We start from the raw sequence: 26,467 nt of genomic DNA, 5'->3' as shown, positions 1-26,467 counted from the left end.
AACTAAACACTACCTTAGCTATAATCCTTTTATCAACCAAGTGACTATATATGTGGCATGGCATTCATTGTTCTTTGATTCCACAATAGGAATCGAATGATAATCAAATCTTCCTAGATGTTGCACTCCTACATCATCACTTACTCTAGTCCCTAGGCCTTTTTGTTCTTTGGAGTAATTTTATATCTTTTTTTATGATTTCTTTATTAATTTATAAAAAATATTAAATAAAAATAAATATATTTAATGATTTAAAAATATAAAACACGTTCGATATTACTATTAAAATGAAGTAGAGATTTAATAAGAGAACGTTGCAAATAAATATATTTAAGGTATAAATCGAGAACGATAAATAATTAAAAATATCAAGTATATAAATAAAGATGAATGTTTCAAGAGATTTATATATGTTTGAATACTTTAACTATATCTTATAATTATTCTTGTTAAATAGTATCTCACATGTTAAGAAAATCAACTCTTTAGATAAATTTCAATACTTTAAAAAATTAGTCTTTAATTTTTATGTAGAAAACATATTCATTTTAATTACAAAATTAGTCGTTTAATATTACTTGATAATTTTTCATGATATAAAAATTTTGTAAATCATATAAGTAATTTATGAATTTATAGGTAATACACTAAGTTTTTTAGTTTTACTTACATAATAAGTAACAAACAATCTTCCAATGAAATGTTATTCTCTTTAAATCATTAATGTATTTTCATTATCTTCTAAAATATGATCGTGATGATGACACAAATTTTCCATTTGCAAAAACATAATATGCAATTTTCAATTAAACAAAAAATAAAAACTAAAAAAATCCAGCAACCATTAAAAATAATTTTCAAATGAAACAGCAAATAACCACCAAACAAATAATACCCAAGAACATATAATGTATGAACAACCTTCCAATATTAACATTAATAAAATGGAAGTCCTTTTTTTGGTAATGTATGGAAACAAAAACAACAAAAACCAAAAGAAATTATACCTTTAAAATTGGAGGTGCTACTTGCATAGGCTAAGAGTTGAGACTCTAACTCTAACAAGAGATTTTCAAACTCTACTAAAGTTATGCCCGAATTTGGGCCTAACTTAGCAAAATAATCAACACATTTATTGCCTTTTCTTGGCGAATGACATAACTTAATATTCCAAGGTTTAGCTACAAGCTCCTTAATATGATGAATGATTGTCACATATCTATAATTGCTCTATACATCTCGATTAATCAAATCTAAAACATGTAGAATTAGAGATACATAAGACTAAGGGGTATCTTTTCATCCACCCAAGTTGGAGCCTAAGAGCTCCACCTTTAAGTTATCAACTAAACCAATATCCCCATAACCAACTCCCTACTAAGTCTCTCATGATCTCTCCTACATGTGTTAGCCCTGGTTATCCTAGAGAGCTACAATCGACATGGAGGCTAACTTGATTTGCACCAGCTAATGCATAGTAACCCAAGTCCCCCGATTCACACCCAATGTTGAATCACCATTCCTTGCATTAGGGGTGGGTATATAGACTCAAGTCTGTGGATTGATCCGTTTAGCCTATGACCCACACAGATATAGACCCAATTTTTTAAAAATCATGTAAGTATAACAAAGTTTTTGGCTCGGTTCACTAAGTTCGTGGACTTCGTGCACTTAGTTCACAAACCCTGCGGGTAGCCCGTGTAAGAACAATAATGCTATTGTTATGCATTTTATTCCTTGCATGTTAAAACAATATTGCTAATTTGATATGTGTAAATGTGAAAAGTTAAAAACCTAATATTCTTTTTTGTGCATTCCTTACTTCCTCCTCTCTATGTTGTGCATTCCCCACTTTTGCTTCCCCCTTTTTCGCAACTTTGATGTTTTTGTTATGTATGTAAACTTTGTTTTTCAAGAGTTTGATTTATTACTAACAATGTTTGATGTTGTTACAAATATATTTATATCAATTTTTATGTATTTTTTCTTCATGTTTTCATAGGTTAAAAAAGGAGAAATAAAGCTCATTGATTTTTTTCAATATTTATTAAAAAAAATCATACATAAATTGGGTCCATGGACTGGCTCATTTTTCCACGGGCTTCATAGATTGGATACGAACCCTAAAAAATAGTCTATTTATTTCACGAGTTGAACTTATTTGGCCTGTTAAAAATGTAGGCTTCACAGGCCGAACCTTAAATGAGTCAGACTAGTATGTATACGTACTCACCCCTACCCCACATATGCTAGATGCATGGCCTTATGAAGATCTTGCACACGACAAATAGTGTCCCAAATACTACACTCCTTCATGTTAAACACATGCTCATTACAGATTTTTCAAAGCATCCAACACACAACGAACAACAAAATAATATACTTTTGAAAACACTCTCAAAGCCAAGACAGCCAATTCTTGCCATTCCTCCATGGCTAAAGATCCACTAGATTCAGGTGATGCGAAAGTTGCCTAACATTACCACACTCAAAGAACACATGATGCAATTTTCCAACTCCCTACCACACCTTTGACAAGCCCCATCATGCAAAACATATCGTCTAACCAGAAAACTACCCGTAAGAAGTGCTTCATGTCCTATTTGCCAAAGAAAAAAATTACGTTCTTCGCCAAAGGCAACCTCTACAACCATCGTTGTGCACCAGTTCCAACCATGCCCTCATCACAAAGCCAATTATACCCCAAGCATGTTAAGTACTCCCCATTCTCACAAGCAAACCACCACCATTGAATCCCTAACGAATCAGTGAAGCCTAATTTTCATATCCCAAAGCTTTAGCTTGACTGCCTCATGCATCCACGAAATTAGCAGCTCCAAGACCAATTTGCCATCATGCCACACATCATGAACACATAGATGAAGGTCTCAACTATGCACAAGCAACACCTCGAGAGTAAGTGAAGCCCCATAAAACCAGTCATCAAATCAAAAGCTAGATGCTCCATTACCCAACTACAACTGGAACCTAGGTCACAATACATCAAAACGTCTTCTTTAGCGAGGAAAGTAAATAAGAACCTTTGTTATGAAGGAGAGAATGGACATCTTCCCCCCAATATTTAGCTTGCACCACCTGCACCCAAAGCTAGTGATCATTATGAAAAAGATTCCATACCAACTTACTCAAAAGAGAGAGATATACAATGAAAAAAGAAAATAAAAAAATACCAAAATACATTAGAAATAATTTTCAAATGAAACATCAAATAAATCACTTGAGAATGAAAAGAGATATAATAGTAAAATCATGACAACTGAAGGTTGTGTGTGCGCGTGTGATAAAAATAATTCTATGAGAATAAAATATATATAGTCACAATTTTTTGAAGTTTTTCCTTAGTATTTAGTATTTTAAACGATAGTCACTGAAAGATATTTATTAGTAGTATTTTTTTTCTACAAGTTTTTATTGAAGTTGTTTACTTTTGGATAATGAAATATGTATAGCCTTGTTTCATAGTATTTAGTGCTATAAATGATAATTTTTGAAGAATGTTTATTAGTATAGTTTATTTTTGTTACATGTACTTATTGGAGAGGTTGTTTATTTTGTATATATTAAGATAAGATATGATAGAAAAATTGGAAGAAATACAAACAAAAAAAAAATTATTTAAGAGAAGATGGCATAAGAGAACTTTTCATAAGGGACAGATAGAGTTTAAATATATCAGATACATTATTTAAAATTCTTTCAACAATTAAAGGGCTATGATTGTATAACATATATATTGTATTAAATTATTGAAATGCAAAATATCTTGAAAAATGTAATTACTTTAAATTCATTCAAAATTTTGTATTTCCATTAATAATAAATTATAAATTGAATTGACCAAATACAATATTTAACATATATACTGCATTTAATTATTAAAATATGTAATTACTTTCTATCTATTTATATATATATATATATATATATATATATATATATATATAAATAAAGATTTAGAAGTCAAACGTTTTCTGTTAGTCATAATAGTCAAGTATGATTTACGCTAAATTTAAGATAGTGTTAAAATAAGTAGTCTCAAAATTTAGTTTTTTTAACCTTTTCTCTGTCTTAAAATATTCTTATGTTAAAATTTTAAATAGTAATTAATATTTTTAAATTATACACTTGTTTAATAAAACATTTTTTTTATCAATTGTACACTTATTTATATCTATTATTTTTTATTCATATTGTTGTTGAATTAAAATTTATATCCATTGAATAATTTTTAAATGATAAAAAATATTTCTTAATTTATTATATATTAATATTAAAGGAGTAAATGTTTAAGTAATGACCAACAATTATTAATCCAACTGATTTTGCGGTTAATTTTTAAGTTTTGAATTTGATAATACTCCTGTGATTATGATGGTAAAAAAAAATAGTTTTAAGAGTTAAGTAGTGATATAATATTAATTGGAGGCTTAATGAGTTGCGCGTTGCATAAGTCACTATGCACGTGTTTTGACCTGCAATGGAAAACTAAACTCTGTTTCCGCGTCGGAATAATATCAACCAACCATTCCTCCCTCCCTTCTCAGAAACCATCCACCCGGTTCCATTAGCTACTACCATCCAAATATTTTATTTGTATTACTTTTTTAAATCAAAATACAAAATTAACACTTTATTTTTTTCTACTTTTTCAATTATTTCTATTATTTTAACGCATCGTTTCAACGAAATTTAAAAACACAAGTTGGAGATTACTATTTTTTTTTCAAAAGTTGGAGATTATTTACTATTAAAACCTATAATACTACATAAGTTTTATACATATTAGAAGTAGACAATAAATCAAGTTAACTAAAATAGACCGAAAATCATTAGCTTAATCGGTCTGATATTTATATTTTTTCATTAAGTCCAAAAATTAGAACTTTACTTTTAAAGGAGTTGGTACTTGTCCTTCTTAATTAAGGACATGGATTCAATTTTTCACTTTAAATATGAAATTGTGACTAAAACTTATGGAAATGGATCAAATAAAAAGAAGTTATACTTCTTTATAAAAAAAATAGAACTATATTGACTCAAAATATAATTAAGAAATAGTGTAGGTGAAAAAGAGGAGGTTCCGCAACAAACAAACAAAAAATATAATTGCATGTTATTTTTCTCCATATCTCATAGCAAAACCTCACTTTTTCATTTACATTTTTACTGTTTTAAAACTAAACTTTAGAAATATTTATAAATAAAAAAAAAGGACATACGATATAATTTAGGATAATGATGGAAGACATATTTAAGAGCTAGCTAGATAGGATATTATAGCCAACTGCTCTTTTCCTTTTACTAGCAAGGGTTTAGTGTTGTCACTTGTGGCAAGTGGCTTATTCTCCTTAAAAAAATGATTTAATTAAAAAATATTGTTAGAAGATTTATAACCGTGAAGTTTAGAACAAAGAAATTAATTTTATACATTTTTCGTTTTAAAATAAGTGATGTTTTAAAATCAAACTACAATTAATCTATATCGCTCGTGACTTAAAAATTTAGACACCTTCAGGGTGTGGGGTTAAGTTTTTAATTTCTAAATATTATTTTTCAAAAGAAAACGTGTTGTTCAGATAGATAAAATAGTCATTATCGTTGGTTATGTCAAAACCATGAAAATGATTTTTGTTTTGAGTTGTATAATTATCTTAGTGTCGTTGGTTATTATGTTAATGCTTATTAATTATCATGAAAAGTATTATTGTTGTTGTTATTATTAGTAGTATTAATATTAATATTACTATTATTAATATCTTTCTGTCGTATTGGTTATTATGGTTTGTGATTTTGTGTAAGAATTGTTATTATTGTCAATATCTAATAACCACCTGTACGTGCCTTAATAATGTAAGGATGAATTTTAAAAATAAAAAAAAAAAACTTCAATTCTTAATAAATGTTTGCTTACCTTGTTTTAGGAAGCAGCTTTGATTAAACATGTGTTTTGGTTTTGAATATGTTTTAAATGTATTTTTTTTAACTAAAATTAGTCTTAAATATTTTTTTCTTGAAAAAATCCTTTTTAAAATATTTAAACAAGTGATGAACCAATTTTAAAAATAAATTTTGATTTTAATAAGAACCGACTTTGAAATCAGATTTAAATTAAAATTTGGTTTCAAAATCAATCAAGCAAACATGATGCATGGCTTTGTCTGCAAACCGGTTTAGAAACTGGTTTGAAACTAGCTTGGTGAAAAGTTGAACTAATATTAAAAAGAAAAACTTTTTTTATTTTTAAAATTTAATAAAAAATATATAGTTTTAAAGTGAACTTGATTTGATTATATATAAAACCAAATCACTCAAAATTAAAAGTCACCTTTTAAATTGAACTTAGTTTGAGTTTTGTATAAAACCCATATCATACGCACTCCTAAATATCGAAATGAAGAAAACATCACCTAATTTAATTTGCAAAGAGAAAAGTATAAGCAATAAATTATTGTATGTTTATAAAATATTAACAGAAGAAGAAGGAAGGAAATAAAATAAAATAAAAGTTTGGAATAATTTAATCAGTATGCGTATTTTGAGTACCTGAATAGAAATGAAGAAAAGAAATTAAGATGCACATGCATGCATATAGAATTCGGTTGAGACAGCAGTTAGCAGTGACAATCAATTATTAGGTTGTTTGTATTATTTGATGAATGCAGGCTGCATATACTGTTGGTGGTAATCATCCACCATCACCATGCATCATATGCATGGATTATCCTTAAAATTTTCTTGGGGGGCTATAATTGAAAAGTTTGGGTGGGATATATTCTCATATTGTAGGAGGGTCCACAAAGAACAGAAGAAAACCAAAACCATTGAAGTTGTAAACCATTGAAGAGGAACAGCAACTTAACTCATAAAATAATTGGCCCACTGTCTTAAGCTCAAGGGTTTTTATCAACTTGCTTCTATGTGGTCCATCCCAACCCTAAGGACTCTTCCGTACAGGATGTATATGCCCAATAATACGGAACTTTGTTCTATATGCTAACACTAACACTTTCTTTTTTATACAAATATTACACTCTATCATGCTATGATTAAAACTGTTGTCGTCCTCTCATCGTATGTCCTGCTGTTATTGTACACACCTATAGGAAAATGTGTAAGGAAAATTCTCCAAAAAAATTAAAGAAAAAATTATTTATAGTAAAAGGTTGTGAAAATAGAATATCCCAATTAAAAGATGAGAGATTTTCGGATATGATAAAATTTATTTTTACTAAACACCTCCTTATATATATAATAACATGGCATCATGCCAATAATTATGTCGATGATATGCATGCGTGTTAACCCAATCCAAGTCATTCTAACAAGTAAGATTCTGGATAAAGACTTCATGGGACAAACAAGAGAAATGAAGTATAGCCATCAATAATATTATCCCGAGCAAAAGGAGGATTGTGCAATGGATGTGCTTTTAATTTCTTTATTCGTTTTCTATTTTTGTTAAAATTAATGAGGAAAAATACTTACACGAACCTGGTCGAAAAGACAAACTAGAACTGGGAAAGGACTGAGATGTGAAATTGGGTGGGGACTACGGTATGGGCAAGAATTTATTTTCAGTTGAGAGCATGTATACATTTTAGGAGGAAATAAAAAACTTAATTGGACACTGATAAAAAAAAATATATTACTCCATCAATTAAAGTATTTAATAATGAGGAGATGATTATAATAAAAATGCGCGTAGTATTTAAAATATAAAATAATAATAAATATGTTGATTTGAGTGGAATTATACTTGATTTTCTTGTTACATTAGAGGGTGAAGCCAAATATTAGATGGTGGTTGGTTATTTGAAAGAAGAAATAATGGAGGAAATGTGGTAAAGTGTGTGTGTATAGAAAGAGTAGGTTTAATTAGTTAAGATAAGAAGATAAAAAGAGAAGAGGGCATGGTGGGCAGTAGCAGGAAATAAAAGGTGAGGGGGGATGAACTTGACTAAATGAAGGTCCACAGCCTCGTGAATCCCATCATGCTGCTAATATGAACTTCACCAAATTCAGGTCCACACCCCTCTCTCATGTGGGTCCTTCCTCACATACATAGCCCACAACCCAACACATACCACCTACATACAACAAATTACTATAACCTTACCCTAAATATCTTACTGCATCTGCATTTAATATATATTAATCACTTATACACGGTTAGAATAAAATTTTTTTATACTAGTAATCAATCAGAGTCGTTAATAGTATCTTTTTATCTATTCATTTAATTAAATTAAATAAAAAAATATTATTAACAACTCTAATTAACTGTTATACTGACAATGTATAGGTAATTAACACTTAATATATTATTACTTCCCTAACTTATTATTTCTTCTTATTTTAATTTTACTTTAATGCTATACTCATATCAGACAATATCCAATTTATGAGACAAGAAAAAAAAAGTTTTTACATATAATTATGATATAATAAAGGATAAGAGAAATACAAAGAAAAAAGGAAAAATATATAAGTGATTTAATAAAAAAAAATGAGATAAAAGAACATGAAATAAAAAGTATAATGCTAACCTTGCTCATGTAAATATTATTTGCTGGTATCTCCACCTATACTTTAATTTTGTCAATTTAATTAATATCGGTGCAAAAACATAGTTTATGATGCGGATTTTATATAAGTGTAATCTATATCACATCGAAAATGATACGATAATAAATTTGTAAATATGATTAAATTTTTTATGTTACACGTTTCACCTATTATAGAAATTTATTTTTATGTTAGATGTTATTATACTTAGAGTTAATCACTCATACACTGTCAGTATAAAGTTTTTTTACACTGACAACCAATCATATATTTTAGTTATGTCATGTCATTGTTAAAAGTAAATATGTTTATATTGACATGACACAACTAAAAGATATAATTGGTTATCAGTGTAAAAATACTTTACACTGACAATATATAAATGATTAACTCTTATACTTATCATAAAATGTATTGAAAAAAGTTAAGTTTATAATTTAGGGTTTAGGATGGATAGTTGATTCCAACCTTTTTTATAATAGGTGTAATGACATCTAATATAAATAAATAAAAAACTTTTTATGATTGATAAAATAACATTTGACATAAAAAAGTACTTTAAAATTTTAGATTGATAACACAGTTTGGATTCCAAACTCTTATTTCTGATTTTGTTTTCTTTTCTTAATTGTTATCCTTCTCACGCATTCGAGTAAATTATTTCATTTTTTTTTTATGTTTTTTGTTATTATTATTTAAATATTGATAGTGTGGTGATTTGAAAGTAAACATGATGATGTCAAAACACAAAATATTATGATTGTAAAAGAAAATGCAAGAATAAGAGGGAAATAAGAAAATATAAAGAGATGTTGTTATAAGAGAGATAAAGAGCATGACAACAAAATGTAAAGAAATGCAACAAGAAATATACGACAATAAAAAAAAGAATAATTAATACGATAACAAAATATAAAAAAAATACGACAAGAGAAAAAAAGCATACTAAAGAAATATTTATTAACTTATAAAATAATATATTTTATGTTAATTAATTTGATAATCAACATAAAAAATTAAAATATGTTAGATTAAATATTTATATAATCAGTATAAAAGATTAAGACTTCTTATATAGTAAAAATATATGACAAGTGTAATTAATATTAATATAAAAAAATAATTTTTATGGATGATTAAAAAGTTGGAAGACAGCCATGTAAGCACTTTAATTTCCTCAAATGTTAATATCCCCCTGTCGAAAATTTGTCAAAGTGAGGCACAGCTAGTGAATTCTGATCATGTGATCTTATCCTTTCTCAAAGATACTCTCTCTCTCTCATAGACACACACAATGAATCTTCCTCCCTTCCAATTGAGTTGACCCACCCATGCCCACATACCATCCCTCCATACACGCTCACAATATAATCAAATTAGCAATTACCAATCATGTCCAAATCATCCCAACTTCATTATAATATACACTTCATTTTTCACAAACTAAGCTTCCTCCTATATATACATCACCCCTCAAAACCAAACCACACCTATTCCCAACTTTCTCTCTATTTTTCATCCCTACTTCTTCATGCTATAGCACTCAATAAACCCTTATCAACACACAAATAAAAGTTAGTTAGTTAGTTAAAATGGATGGAGCCACTTCCACAGACGAAACCACCACAACCGCCGATTCTCTCTCGCTTCCGCAGCCGCCCAACACGCTAAGCCGCCTCGCCCCCGACGCCGGATCCGCCGAAGCGGAATCCCGGAAACTGCCGTCGTCCAAATACAAAGGCGTGGTGCCGCAACCGAACGGTCGCTGGGGCGCTCAGATTTACGAGAAGCACCAGCGCGTGTGGCTCGGCACCTTCAACGAGGAAGACGAAGCCGCCAGAGCCTACGACGTCGCCGCGCAGCGCTTCCGCGGCCGCGACGCCGTCACGAACTTCAAGCCTCTCGCCGCCGACGACGCCGAGACCGACTTCCTCAACTCGCATTCCAAGGCCGAGATCGTCGACATGCTCCGCAAGCACACCTACCACGACGAGCTCCACCAGAGCAGGCGCGGCACCAGCGCCGCCTGGAGGCGCCGCCGCGACGGCGAGATGGCCTCGAGCGGCGCGTGCGAGGCCAAGGCGCGTGAGCAGCTGTTCGAGAAAACCGTCACGCCGAGCGACGTCGGGAAGCTGAACCGGCTGGTGATACCGAAGCAGCACGCGGAGAAGCACTTTCCGTTGGGCGGCTCCGGCGACGGAGTGTTGGCGTGCACGGCGGCGGCGAAGGGAGTGCTTTTGAACTTCGAGGACGTTGGAGGAAAAGTGTGGCGGTTTCGTTACTCTTATTGGAACAGTAGCCAGAGCTACGTGCTTACTAAAGGATGGAGCCGGTTCGTCAAGGAGAAGAATCTCAGAGCCGGTGATGCGGTTCGGTTTTTTAAATCCACCGGTCCGGACCGCCAGCTTTATATAGATTGCAAGGCCCGGACTGGAGACACTAATGCCAGCGCTTTGTTTATTCCGGTTGGACCGGTGGTTGAGCCCGTTCAGATGGTTCGGCTTTTCGGAGTCAACCTTTTGACACTCCCCGTTTCGGAAGGTGTTAATGGTTATGGGAAGCGGAAAGAGATGGAATTGTTTGCATTAGAATGTAGCAAGAAGTTAAAAGTAATTGGAGCTTTGTAACACTGCTTAGTTTTTTAGTTTCTTTTGTAACCGATGAAATCTTGAGGTTCAGCAAGACGGTGGCCATGGTGTTGTTGCAACTTGCCACTAACAAAAGGTGTATATTCTTAGACAAAAAGAAAAAGGATAAATTAATTAGGGCAACAAAATTTGTATAACTAAGTTTTTTTTCTTCCATATGAAGTAGGTTTTTTATTTTTAGACACAAGGACATTAACTGTGAACACCTATATTTACTGCAAATATTTGAATTCAAATGCTCCCCCTTACGAAAAATTAATTCCTTCTACGAGGTTTATTTTCAAGTTTGTTAATTTTGTTACTTGTTCATGTATAACAAACATGTCGGTATTTCCAATTTCATGATTTCAGCTTGGTTTTAATATGCTTCTTACTGTATATTTAAAGGAAATTATTCAATCTACACTCCATTTTAAAGTATAAGTGAAAAGAAAAGAGAAAAAAGGAAAGGTAAAAAAAGAGAGCGAGAAGATAGATCGATGTGATAATAATTTGATATAAAAAAATAAAAAGAAGATAGAAGATAAATTGGATTCGAATACATGAATATAATTATTCATATTAAAAAATATCTTAAAGATATAATAGAATAAATAATTATTTTCTTAATATATATATATATATATATAGTATTTTTGTTGTGTGTGTAGGGAATGAGTATTCAAAATGATTGTTTGGATGAGAAATGAAAAGATTTATTTATTGTTTCTTTTTATTGATTTCACAGCTTTTAGGAAAAAGAAAGGTTGGGAAAAAATGAGAAAGTGAATAGATGAATATATTTAGGTTGGGGCCTGGGGGGTCCATGGCATGACCTGGGAAAGTGTGAACAAGTTGATAATGAGACATTTGTCCAATAAAGAAAGAAACTAAGAAAGAGCTACTTGGCAAGTGGGCATTGCGTACTGTACATGCCCATAGCTTTTTCTAACATTCTTAAAATTATAGAGCTTAGCACTTCAGTAGTACCTTGTTTTTGGAATGGTCAACTTTCCATTCAGCTAGCATTCTTTGCATTGCATCCTTCTCCACCACTCAAAAATTCCCAACTCCTTCCCTCACCCTCACCCTCCCTCCTTTTTCCTTATTCTTTATCTACATCACTTTTTATATTTTCTTAAAACATAATATGCGTTTTATTAGCAGTACTATTACCACAAACTATACACTCATTTTTCTACTCTCAAATTAAATCTTTCTGATTATTATACATACAATATAAGTAGAATTAGATTGATTTTGGGAAGGAAAAAAAAACACATTTAGTTCAATCATTATTGAATATTTTTCTCTAAATATCTAATCAATTTATTTTTAAATTAAATTTGATTATTTCATTTTGGTTTTAATTAAATTTAATTCCAACATTTCAAGACATAATGTAAATATTAAAATAAATATAAAACTATAACTTTATCTAACATTACACATTAGATTTCATATATAATTCAAATCACATAGTTGAAAATTAAATTTAAAGCTTAATTAATAATATTATACTTTTGGTTCTCCAAGTAAGATAATTGTGTGATTTTGATATATCAAATATTAATTGAGTGATTTAAAATATAAATTGAGTGAATACAAATTGTTCAATTTATTATACTAGTTAAAATAGACATTTTATGCTTTCGAGTAATTTGAAGGAAAAAAAAAAAAGAATTGTTAATAATAAATTTTTGAAAAAATATAATTAAAAGAGTAATTTTTGAAAAATGGTAGAGGCAAAAAGTAAGAGTAGTCATATGGACAAAGTTATCCCAAAAGGATATATACATCAAATGAAATTATTTTCTTCATTAATATTATAGATAAAATAATACATCATTATTTATATTTTTCTTTTTCTAGTTTCTTTCCTCTTAATATCAAATACTTTTTTCATGTAGAAAAACTCACTTTTTTTTTCGATAATAAAAGTATAAAACACACCGTATATTTTAATATGAGAACGAGGTAATTATGTAATACTATTCAAGCTCTCACAAAATCCAGTTGACGAATAAACGGCGAACCTGAACAAAAAGGAAGAATAATTCATAGGTCAATAAAGGAACCATCACTAATTAATAATTATGGAGCTTTTGTAATTATTTATTAAAAAGACATTTAGGACAATCCTTTTATTTCAATACGGTTGTTAAGAGTTTTATTGGATATAAGTTAAAAAACACTTTTAAGAATTTCTATATTAAAGATAAAAAATATTTTTTAATAAAAAAAAATTCAAAAACAATTTTAAATTTATATCTAAACAAACTTCAAATGACCTTCAATATCCACCCATCAGACCTAGAGATTTATTCGAACGATTTGAACTTAAAATCGGTTTTATAAGAAAACTATAATTAGAATTTAATTATATTGACACATAGAATATTAATTTATTTCTTCATTAATAAATTCATGAATATAATAATTTATTATTATTTTCTGATATCAACTTATTATTTTTTAAATATTCAATTGGTTCCTAATTTTCTTTGCATCAAGTTTATCTCCAAAATAAAAACTTTTTTGTTGATCGATGACGAAATTTGCTTATTAATAATCCCTTAAAATTATTTATTATTAAATAATTCTACTAATATTATTTACCTCTCTCTATTGTTGTTTATGAGTCAATTTACTCACACAAATAAAAAAAATGATAAATTATTTTATAGTCTTGAATTTATAAAAAGAAATTAGATTTAATTACCTTTTGTGTCTCTCAAACAAGCCAATTGTTAAAAAAAAAAAAAGAGTATAACAATTGTGTTCTTTTAATAGCCACTACTCTAGAAAAATGTCATTTTCCTGCAAATTTTCTTGCAAAAAAATCTTTGCATAAATTTTTTGAGAATTTTCCTGCAAAAAAATATTTGCAGAAATTTTTTGCGAATTTATTTACGAAAAATAATTTACATATATTTTTTACAAATTTTGCTACAATTTTAATGATCATAGAATTTTTTTTTCCATGGTAAAAATTTGCAGAAAATATTGTAAGAATTTTATTTTGTTTCTTGCAAATTTTCTTATAAAAATAAATTCGCAAGTAATGTTTACTAAATGGTAAAAAAAATTTGCAGGTAACTTTTCCTGTAGATTTTCCTGCAGATTTTAATCCGCAAGAAAAATAAAAAAAAATATTTAAATTTATAAGTTTAATATTTTAAAAACACTTTAAGTCCCACATCGCTTGAAAATAAAATAATTAAAGAGTATATAAGTTGGGGCAACACTTACCTTACAAATTGATTTGTATAGTTGAATGTTAAGCTTATAATCTACAATCTTAGAATTTAAAAGATTAAATGTTACATGAAGAATTATTGATAGAATTTATAGTAATTTCTTTAATTTTTTTCGTAAAAAATATTCATGCAGAATTTCTTGCGAAAAAATTCGCAGGAAACTTTCTTGCAAATTTTCTTGCAAATTTTTTTTTGTATGAAATTTTACTGGGAACTTTTTTCGCAAGAAATTTTGCAGGAAAATTTTCTGTGAATTTTAAAATTCGCAAAAATATATTATTCACGGAGGTATTACTTGCAAATAAAATTTTGCAAAAAAATTTGTAGGAACAACGTAAAATTTTCAGAAAAAATCACATGTAATAAGAAAAATTCTAGTAGTGAGCCCAAGTTTAAATTAAAATGAATTAAACTTTTAAACATCATAATTATGTAATTTTTATAATTCTTTAATTTTATTTAAATCCAACAATTTTAGTTGACATTATACTTACACACACATAACACTCAATTAAGTATATGACACGTACCCTGATATAACATGACAATGTATTATATAAAAAATAAAAATAAAAATTATCAAAATGCAAAAAATGCGAATATATATCCCTACTCCTTTACCTGCTATACAACTAATATATATTTTTTTAAAATGTGTTTATTTTCTTATTAATATTTCTCTGTTATAAATTAGAATAAACAATTTGGAGAATGAAACTCTTACTACATTCAATTTCTCAATTAAACATTGATCTTAACATTTTTTTTCTCGATCACTGGAATATACATTATACACCCCATAACAAAATATTATCTTTCAATTATATTGATTTACCCTTCTTTTTTATCACTGACTGTATATTTAATTTTTATCGGTGGAGTTAATTTTTTTTTAAAAATTTAAAAAACTCTCTCAATATAATTAAACTATTTATTATAAATATAAAATATAATTTTTTTTTATATTTAATGATATTTATTTATAACGAATTTTTATCATAATTTAATTATACGTTATAAATATTTATTTATTACATTTTTAATTATATAAAAATTATCATATAAAAAGCACACGATGAAATATTAGTAATATTATTTATTGATTGATGAGTATCCAAAGTCCGGATCCAATTACGTATCACATACGTACGTACGTATGCATGTAACCGATAATTTTTCAGGCATAATCACATGCAGCGTATACATAGTCATGTTATCCTAATATAATATTACACTATATTATATCATTGTGAAATACTTAATTAATAAGAATATTCCCATGAGTTAATCTTGCACTCAAACACGTTAGATTTGTCGCAGTTGACATTTACAAAAAAAATAATACTAGCTACAATACCTATCTACTATATATAATTTTGTGTGTGTCTGTATATATATAATCACAATGGTAATGTACGTGTATATGGCTGAAATTGTTTTTAAATTAAATTATGATGTTTTATCATTTTGTCTGAAACACCGAAACTTTCTTCTCTCAACTATCACGTATCACGGAAATTAAGTCGCAGCATTACCTTTGACTGTTTTTAATTATTTATTTTAGTGACTGCTAAGTAAAGTCTTCAATTCTCTTCTGCTAACAAAAATAATATTTAGTTTTAAATTACCCACTCTTTGGCAACAGATTAAGCATAATTAAATAATATTTCAAAACAACTGTTTAACGTTTATAAATTAAACGGTTAAAGAGTTTCATTGAAAAGTTTTTTATATACTAAAGTGATCAGAAAACATATCAGTACTACATTTAAATAGTAATAATAAAAATTAAAAAGGCATGCATATCATACCTATGTAACAATTTATTCAAAAATAATATTAAAAAATTACAGTAGCAATATATTTTAATTAAATATGTGACCAAACATGATTTTCCAGAGATTAATGATTTATATCAGAATGAAAGCGTGGACATTTTTCAGTAACTGAGGAAGAAGGTTGGTTAAGGAATCTCCGGAGTGATTGTTCCGAACATCATCGGGTGAAGATATTTCTAACGGATGCAAATACGAATGAGGACAAAAAAGTCCCAAACATATATGAGGTGGGTGGAGATACAGATTATATTTCCTATATATATTGTAGTAGCTTTCTTAATATCTAAAAATAATACAATTAAACTTAAACTCAATTTAAATATACATATAAATTAATCATTTTAAATTTTACATAATATATTTCAAAATATTAATTTATTTTTATATTATTAAACTTTAATAAAAGAGAATTAAATTTATTACGTATATACCTTTATTCTTTTAATTATTATTTTTGTATTTTTTTAATTTATTATAATAACATTCTTTTTTTAAGGTATTATATATTATTATGGTAGTCTTAAATGTTAGGAATCTTTGTGAGAATTTGGAGAACAAAGACTGCGTAGAATCGAGAAACGGACAGAAGAATTTTGATATATATATATTTTTTTCTTATGAAATCATCGGAGTTTTTTCATAAGAAAGAACAAGTAGCTTGACTGAGTTGGATAGAGAATTACGAGTAAACAAATATCCCTTTAAACAAATATCCCTTTGAATATTTGATGTAAGTTACATCCAAAATTTTAATATAAAGTTATTAATTAAAATGGAATGATTCCACACATGAGGTTAATCCATGTGAAACATTAAGAATTTTGAGGAGTGGGGATGGTGTCATATATCGGTGTCATCTTTAAGGAAATCGAAGTGTAAATGAATGACTAAGTTGTGCCTACGTTACGCGGTGTTTCCATTCTACAAAGGTGTGGATCTCAAGCAAAATTGACCAAAACAATGTGTAGAAGCAAAAACTAAATTAAAATTAAAGAATAATAGATGGTGTTTTATTGGATTTCGTCAGCGCTAGATTAAGAATTTTAACATTAAGTGCCTACAGCAAAAAAAAAAAAAAAAACTAAAACTAAAAATAAGAAAATTCAAATCCACCATAATATACGTTAAAAAAAAATTATTTATAAGTAAAATAATATATAATTGTATTCAGTATACTGACAAATAAATGCAACCAACATATAAATAACTACCGAGTAGTAGCAAAAAGAATAAAAAGAAACTAAAAAAATAAAATAAAAATAGCAGTACCTTAGAAATATTACTTTTTGTGATTAATTTTGTCTCTAATTGCATTCAAAAAATACTTATTTAGGAGTTACATATTTATCACCTAAAAGACGTACGATTAAAAAAAAAAAAAAAAACTTCGCGAGAATTATCATATTGGTAGAAATAATAACAATATTCATGGAATGGAATTATACTATATAGTCTTGAGTGAAATGTCTATTGCATATAACCAAATTAAATAAAAATAAATAAAGTGTAGATCAATAATTAGCATATAATTAAGAGGTTTGAAAGCTTAATGATAGTGACCTTAAATTGAATGGGTAATTTGACGGCAGCAGGCGTCGTGGATAGCAGTGTCATGCCAATGACTATTATGATGCCGGTTGCCGGTGGGGAGGTTGCAACCATGGCGGTTGCAATGAATGCTGAGAGTGGATTTGTTACATTAAAAAATAAAAACATTGCCAACATGCAGTCTTTATGGGACATAGATATGTGATGTTAATGTCATCCTTCACTGTTGATGCAATCAAAGTCTTATAACAAATTAATTAAAAGGATGCCATGCGGAAATTAATTAATGATTGTTTTGACATTATGTTCATAGATTAAATGATTTCTTAGATTTAATTTATTAAATGATTTCTTAGATTATATAGAGAAACTCTCAGGCTTTCGTTCCAAGGAGTAAAACTGAAAGAGAAAGGAAATGTTGTTGTTGTTGGAAATCATTTATGCATGTTCAGGAACATTATGCTGCCACTGCGAATAGTCTTAGTCTAGGCAGGTTTTTGTGATTTTGTCATGTGATGAGTGTAACTAATTGAATCTTCTTCACGTTCACGTCTGAGTATTAATTAATATCTAAACTACCTGAGGTCCCACATTCAGGCTTCTTATTGTTCCATCTAGTCTGCGTAAAAGAGCCAAATATGACTTTGTGCAATAAAACAAACCTCCTTCAATGTTTCAATATTCAACACCATGCCAGTTATTTACGGAAATTAAAGACAAAGATATGACAATGTAATTTAGGTTTGATTTCCCCTTAATTCATACATATCTTCACACTATTTAGCCAGCAGCTATTCATTGTAATTATAATTACTAATTAAATAAGTACTATATCATACAAGTACTAATATATGAAATAAAATAAACTTATAATTAGTAGCAGAAGATTTAAATGGATGGAACTTGTATAAAGTATTAGATTAATAAATGATGTTTGCATGTCTTAGTTAATTGACTCGGCCTCCATTGGCAAAACAAGAATACAAGAGAGCTGAGACAAAGGCATTAAAAAGAGTGGCAATTGTTGGAAATTTCAAAATGAAATGGGTTTGATTAATTTACGTATTGGTCTTGGTTTTCTTAGTCTTGGGAATTTGTCCTTTGTGGGAGTGGAATTAACTCTAAGAAACTAGGGTTGATAGATATTGTGAGTGATGGGTGGATGAGATCAAGCGTCTCCTACACACACACACACCCTTCTTCCAATTAATAGCTGTTTCTTCCATTTTCCTGTCATAAAAGCCAAACATGTTTGCATCAAACCTCCAGCAATTTTCTTTCCTAAACCTCCTCCATCTGCAACAACCCTTCTTCTCATTCTTTCACTGATAATTAAACATCTCAATTAATTCAACTTACAACATGAAATAGCTGCATTCACGACTCTATCTTATTCCATATATCACAACCAACTCCCTTTCAATTCACTAATTATCTATCTCTTTTAACAATTTATATACTACTTGCTTTAAACCATAAACCATACTATCTCACAAATTCAGTAATTAATGCTACCAACGCTGTTTTGGAATTCACTAAACCAAATCAAACCATCTTTGGTTAGGATTTTATTTCTATGACATTGAACCCAATAGCCCAATAATCTTTGCTTACATGCACAATTAAAATTTGTCCTAAAATTCACGATTATTTAATTTCAACCAATCAATTTAAATGTTCTCTTTCATTTTATTCTGTTTCTAATTATTCAATTATTACAACTTTGTTTTGGAGAAAAGGATGATTATTTGAATTAATCAACCTAAATTTCTTCTTTAATTTTTAAAAGTAAAATTCATATAACAAATTTGATGAACTAATCAATCCAACCAATTCTTATCCGTGTTAGTTGATAAAGGAAATTTATAAAATTAAATTAAACTACGTACATTCATCTTAATTTGTTTGATTTTTTTTTCATCCTAAAAGTAATTTTTTTTATATATAAATTAAAGATATCCTCTAGAAGAAATAATCCTATTCCTCTTTAGTATAGGATTTTTATAGGGGACAAAAGTATTTCTTTTATATTTAACGCATATTGAAAACTCGAATATGAGATAATTAATTAAGCTAAAATAACTCATGTTAATTAATACAGATATTAAGTTTTTCGTAAAACAAAATCAAACCATCTTGTAGCGGAATATGGGTGGATGGATTACATCGATCATGTTTCTAAAAAAGTTTATTCCATCCACCCGCCATGTAAAAGTGGAGAAATAAATAATTTTTGACATTTCATATAACAAAATATTCTTAAACCGTTAATCAGGAAAATATTAGTTATTAAACTGAAAAAAGACAAGAAATTACTCCTCCAATGCATCTGAATTTATTTTTATTAGAAATATTGCCTAAAAGCATTACGCGTATAATTTACAAAATTTGAGACTTGAAGACACATTGGACCTTGGAGTAGGCCCAATATTAAGACACGTTGGTGACTTATAAGATTTAAACCATTGCATTCTTCGTTTTGAAAAAACGCTTTGCTTTTGGTGTGTGTTGACCATATAAACAAATGCCAAATGCCAAATGCCAAATGCCAAATGCATATGCATTGCCCTATCAAACTTTTATCCTCGCTTTCGGTCTTGAAAGGAAAACAAAAGAAAATTCGTATTTATTTTTAAGCAATGCTACATGTGTTTATTGCATAAATTAAAAATATTACTTTTAAAAAAAGTATTCAATAGAAAAGTAAACTTATTTAATGTATTGAAAATTTAAACAAAAATCCATTATTTCTTTTGTTTATAATTTAACAGTATAAAGTACAAGTAAATATTTTGAGAAACTTCAGAAAATTTAAAAAAATTAATAATGGTATTACTCTTAAGAAATATGAAAATATTATATAATGATAATGTCACGATCTTAAAAAAAATGTGATCATTTTTTTCTTAATCCCAAATATAAGATTTTTAGTTTATTACCCCCCAGCTCCCTAAAAATAAGCCCATTTTTTTTTTCTTTGGGTTATGAGTTATAGTAAATAAGTGTATCAATACCCTTTGGGCTTTTCCCCCTTCGACACACTCCACCTCTTATTATTCATTTTCGGGTAATTCTATTTATTTCTGCATCTCCTTTTTTTCCTTATAAAAATACCATTTTTTTAGAAATTAACTACTTGTTGGATTTTTTTTTTGTATAATTAAGAATATAATTTCTTCCCACTAGCTTAGCCCATTTTAGGATTAGGAATATATTTATATCTCTAGTTGCAACTTTATGTTCAAAGTAGAAACAAAACTCGGTTCCTTAGTTAAGTAGAAGCTACGAATTAGATTTTTTGAAATGTATTTAAACATTTCTATATATAAAAATGTAAAATAAAATGACAAATATTTGTATTATTCTCCAACAATAGTCAATGGAAGCTAAACGCGTGAAAAGAAAAGGCGCGCACCGTTTCAATTTGAAGAATTAAGATGCAGGCACGAATGATGCATATACAATACTTATTTAACGGTGTCATCTAGATTTTTTTTTTTTCAATCTTTCTATGTGGTTCGTTTTCAATCTATACTTTTCATGCAACAAAAAAGAAGAATGAGGGGAAGAAAAAGGAAAAGGGAAAAAAAGACTTCAATGCAAAAGATACTCGACAACCTCGAGCAAATAACAGTGCTGAGAAAGGCCATGCATATTATGCAAGTATATGAATTCTTGGATTATTACTACTAATATTACCATCCTCACTATCCTTATCGATATCGATATTATATATGTAAAGGAGACATTTTTCTTTAAATTTCACTTCTTCTTTTTTTACATTTATACTTTTTTATGATATAATCTTTTTTACCATCATATTTCTTAAAGATGAAATAAAAGAAAAATATGTATATATAAAAAATTAATTGTTTATTCTATTAATAACTATTCTCTTATTTTATCATATTTCTTTGATTATATTACAGTCTATAATTTTTATTTTTTTTATTTTTTATTTTATATTATTTTTAAACAAAATACTTAAAAATAAGAAATGTCTCGGTATTAATTATAATGAAATATTTTCTTTTGTGAAAGATAATATTATTGAAGTTCAAGCATAAAATGAGTCTTACATCGATTAGAGATTTATACTTGTTGAGTAATATATAAATAAAAAAATTCATCTATTTAAAGTTTTAGATTATGTTATAGAGTTAAACTTATTTATATGACTTCTCATTATCTATTATATGAGGTATTCATCGAATAACGAGAGTTTTGATTTTGATGTTCTCTAATATTAAAACTCTTAAAAATATATATATAAATAATAATAATTAATCAATAAGAATGAGTATAGAAAAAATAGAGAAAAAAAAATAGCAGCTAGTTTCAAGAGAAAAAAAAAGTTTGATAATAAAAAATAAATAATATTATGAGGAATGTATATATAATTTTCTTTATAGCCCATAAAATAATTGTTTTTAGAAGAAAAAAGTTCAGTTTCATAAGATATTTTTACAAAAAAGTGTGTTCTACAGTGGAGCATTTTCTTTAGATTATTACTAGGTTAAATAATTTAGGATGGTTATTTTTTATGCTTTAAAGTTTTACATTCACCAACGAAAAATTACGAAAATTTGTACACGAGATATAATATAAGTTTTTTTTTATAAAGAAATTAACATGTCCAGATATGATATAACGTTTTAGGTGCTTAAAAATGAGAATTTAATGATTTATGAGTTATATTATTTATATGACAATTTTTATAACATTATTATTTTTATCTTTCATGATAAAGTTAACCATTGTATTCGTATTTCTGTTTTTTTTTTTTATCTCTTTCGTAATCGAATATAAATATAAATATAGTGGGGGTTAAAACTTAAAAGAGTGAGGTAATAATTGTGAAGACAGAGCGTCTGAAAGCATGAGTTTGTAGTTGGTCTGAAAAGGCAAAAGAAAGGCCTTTGGGTGAAACCCCAAAAACAGCAGCATGTATCAGTGCTCTATCGTAACTCACACTGACACTACCACTTCATCAATGCAAAGTTATAAAGTTACTCCAACCTCCCATATATCACTCATTCTCCTCCCTTTTTCCTCACATATTTCATATTTCTCTCACATATATACTAACATTTATCATCTCTGTTGCACATTTTGCAGTTATAATATCACATGATATTGATATGTACATTTTGATTTTTTTTTTATTTTACACACTTTATCATTCTATTAATTATATTATTTATTAATTATTGATATCACATATCAGCAATTAATATAATATACATATAATAATAATAATAATAATAATATTATGATAACTGTTGTATTAACAATTAACATAGTAAATTAATGACTTTAATTAGATGATTAATAACAATAAAATGTGTAAGATTTTAAAGTTAGATAGATAAATATACAATTTGAATAGTTTAGTGACAAAATTTTGAAATCATTAAACATATATGAAAATAAGTCCTACAATTTATTTATTTATTTTATTTTTTTGATAAAAATGATTGTAAGGGAATTATTATATGATATTGTAACACGTTTTTTTTTTAATTTCTAATGTAACACATATAGCCGTATTTATAAATTTATAAGACATAATTAATAAAACTAAGATGAATGGCACCTTAAAACTATCATAGATCATTATAATTTCAGATCGTGTAATAATATAGTAATTTGTGGTGACATCTAAAGTGGAGTCTAGGGATCACTTTTGCTTATATAATTACTCAGCGAATGCAAAGTCAAGAACAGTAGAATCTGTGACTGCTCTTGTCTGCATGTCCCTTTTCTCACCTGCACTCACTCACCGATTACTCTCGAGTCTTGATTCCCTCCGTAACGTTACTCTCTCTCTTTCTCTGAATATCACAGCAAAAGTATCTTCAAAAGAAAACGTCCTTTTAAGTTGATAAGACTGCCACTTCAAACCTTTAATGCAAGAACCTTGGCTTTCATTTCACTGTTGATCTCGCACTCCTTTTCTTCCACACACCACAGATAAGGTACAATCTTTTAATGGATCCATCCAAGTCTCAGTTACATAGAAAAAAACAAGAGTCTAACATACACATTCATTGTATTATTTGAAAGCAACAAAAACAACTTCACCCTCATAATCTCCACCTTCATTACCTCTTTCTTCACTCAAGTTGTGTGGAGCATGGCCACTGCCGAATGCACGGACATGATCTTTAAGGGACCTCTTGTGCTTGAAATCAGAACCACAAACACAGAACCAAAGCTTCCCGCAATTCTTCTCATGTGTTCTCCAATCCCCTCGCACTGCAAATGGCTTGTGGCACTTCCTGCATTCAAATGGCTTCCCTCCGTGCTTCCTCTTGTAGTGTGTCTGGAGGGTCCTGAAATCCTTCAGTGGCCTTGATCTTGGATAGTTTATGTTGTTTTTGCAACCCTCCTCACAGCAATAGCAGGGAAGCCTCAGCATTGAAGAACCTGCTTTTGACCCTCTCAATGAATCCGATCCTTTCCTATACTGCGATCCATGTCCCCACATATGCATCTATGTGTGTAACAATGAGTTACAAAAATTCATGTGATGTATGAGTCACATTTAACGTTAGTTAACCCGTTGATGAGAGAAAAGACAAGTGCAAAAAAATGATACTATGGTAAGTATTTGGTAGATATTTTAGAATGGGATGGAACAAAACAAATGGGTTCAGCTTAAATTGCTGGTGCATTTTAAAAATAGAATAGAGAAGGAGAAGGTTTGAGAAATTTTATATTTTGGTTTTGCTAAACGTTACAATCCAGGCACCAATGTATACATATATATTTGTCATTAGACAAATAGCATAATCATTATTATACAAATGCAATGTAGGATTCATCTTTGAGATTTCAAAATGGAATCCGTTATTGGTTTGCCTTCTGTGTATATAAATATATTTGAGTCTTAACGAAAAAAGAAAGTTCCATTTGAAGTTTATCTGGGTTCAAATAAAGAAAAATGCTTCATGCACTAGACATGCTAGCAGACAAGTAGATGTGATGGGTGATATGGTAGTAAGAAGCGAGAAATAGAAAGAAAGAAAAATTGAATAGATTGAATGATGTGTTTTCACTGTGTCAGTATCCAAAAATCAGAACTCCTCTGATAAATTCTTATGGATTCACAATGTACTAACCGAGTAGTTAAGTTTGAGGTGTTACTATACTGACTAACCTGCATGTTGTTGAAACGGTTGAACGTTTTGTTACAGACTGTGCAAGAAAACTGGGTAGGGCCAATGAGGATTTGTTGAGGAGTAGGGATCCAATATCGACCATGAAATGGAGTGGAAGAAGGTTTGGTGGCGGTGGTGGGAAGGCCAATGTGGAGGGCAACTGTTACACCACTCAAGTCATCATAGCTAGGGTTTTGCTGCTGATAATGCATAGTAGAAGACTGTTTTGGGTTATACTTAGAGAGTACTTTGGATTTGGATTGGCTAGGAGGGCCAAGGGAGAGGGATATGGACTCTTCATTGTCAACCTCATCAGCTTCTAAGCAGGCACTATCACTGCCACAAGAGGATATGCACGAGTAAGAGTGAGTATTCTGCATGCTGATATGGTTGATGGGATCGGTAATGCAGATAATATTATAAGATGAGAGAGAGGAGTGAGGGAGAGAGTTGAGTTTTGGTTTCAGATTGTAAGTAGAGGGATGAGAAAGGCCATAAATAAAGAAAGTTTGTATGTGTGTGTTTTTTATTTTTATTTTTTGTTTCTGGAATATGAGTATTTTTAACTTTTAAACATGCATGCTTTTATTTTGTGTACTGATCTTGTCTTATATGGTACTTTTTGATGAATGTATTTTCTTTCATTTCATTGAAGGATAGTAAAATAATAAAAAAAAATTCCTCTATTTTTAACAACAATTCACATTTCTGCTCTAGTTTATATTTTAAATATTTCTGCTTTCTCATTTTTTTCCCAACGTTGGATTAGTGTGCTTGGTAAAATAGAGAAAGTAATATATGCATGAGGAGGTACGTGTCATGTATTTAGACGAACATGGAATGTATAAAATTAATTATAAAGATAAAAATGATAAAATTTGACTTATTTAGAAATGGAGTAGACAAGAAAAGAAAGAGAGAGAACAGGGAAAGAGGCAAAGCATAGCATAAAATAGAGATCACAAATAGTATTTCAGGTAGAACTGAAGTTTAATTTCGGGCATGAGAGAGGTAAATCCAAGTTAATTTTCTTACACGGTATCAGTTACAGTTAGCATCTATCACGTCAGTTATTTTTAATACTAATTATTTTACCAGTTACCCGTGCGTTGATAATAAAAAAATATGACACAATAATAATGTTACACTTACACACGCAAGAGGGTTGACATAAAAGTGCAGAGATTGCTAGTGACAGAGGCTCTTCCTCTTAACTGTATCAATGTTTTTAATTAAAATTCTCTGACTAGCTGCATAATTATCTAGATACCATAGCAACTCTCTTGATTAATTGCACAGATAACGAAAAGTGAGAGTGAGTGTGCGATGGTACAGTCTCTTTCCATTTCAGAGGGAGACAGTAAACACACAAAACTATAAGTGCGTGTGGTAATATGAACAGAGTAAGTAGACATGGAGAACTGTAGAAAGGAGAGGTGTGTGTC

At 29.0% G+C, this 26,467-nt stretch overlaps 2 protein-coding genes across 2 annotated transcripts; one reads left to right on the top strand and one right to left on the bottom strand.

Annotated features, from left to right (window-relative positions):
* Window positions 1–9,977: 9,977 nt before the first annotated feature.
* On the top strand, window positions 9,978–11,489 carry LOC109810596 (AP2/ERF and B3 domain-containing transcription factor RAV1). Its single transcript, XM_020374101.3, has one exon. The coding sequence runs from the start codon at window positions 10,179–10,181 to the stop codon at window positions 11,211–11,213; it is 1,035 nt and encodes a 344-aa protein (XP_020229690.1). The 5' UTR covers window positions 9,978–10,178; the 3' UTR covers window positions 11,214–11,489.
* An 11,960-nt stretch (window positions 11,490–23,449) lies between these two features.
* Window positions 23,450–26,277, bottom strand: LOC109810615 (zinc finger protein WIP6). Its single transcript, XM_020374126.3, has 2 exons — window positions 25,022–26,277; window positions 23,450–24,355 (listed from the first exon to the last, which is right to left on the bottom strand). Exons 1-2 carry the CDS (start codon window positions 25,400–25,402, stop codon window positions 23,915–23,917), a joined length of 822 nt encoding a protein of 273 aa, XP_020229715.1. The 5' UTR covers window positions 25,403–26,277; the 3' UTR covers window positions 23,450–23,914.
* Window positions 26,278–26,467: the final 190 nt, after the last annotated feature.

This window comes from Cajanus cajan, chromosome 7 (assembly GCF_000230855.2).
Source record: "Cajanus cajan strain Asha chromosome 7, NIPB_CcT2T_4, whole genome shotgun sequence".
Classification (NCBI taxonomy): Eukaryota; Viridiplantae; Streptophyta; class Magnoliopsida; order Fabales; family Fabaceae; genus Cajanus; species Cajanus cajan.
Note: the sequence above shows the minus strand (reverse complement) of the source record. Positions and strands in the feature narration are given on the sequence as shown.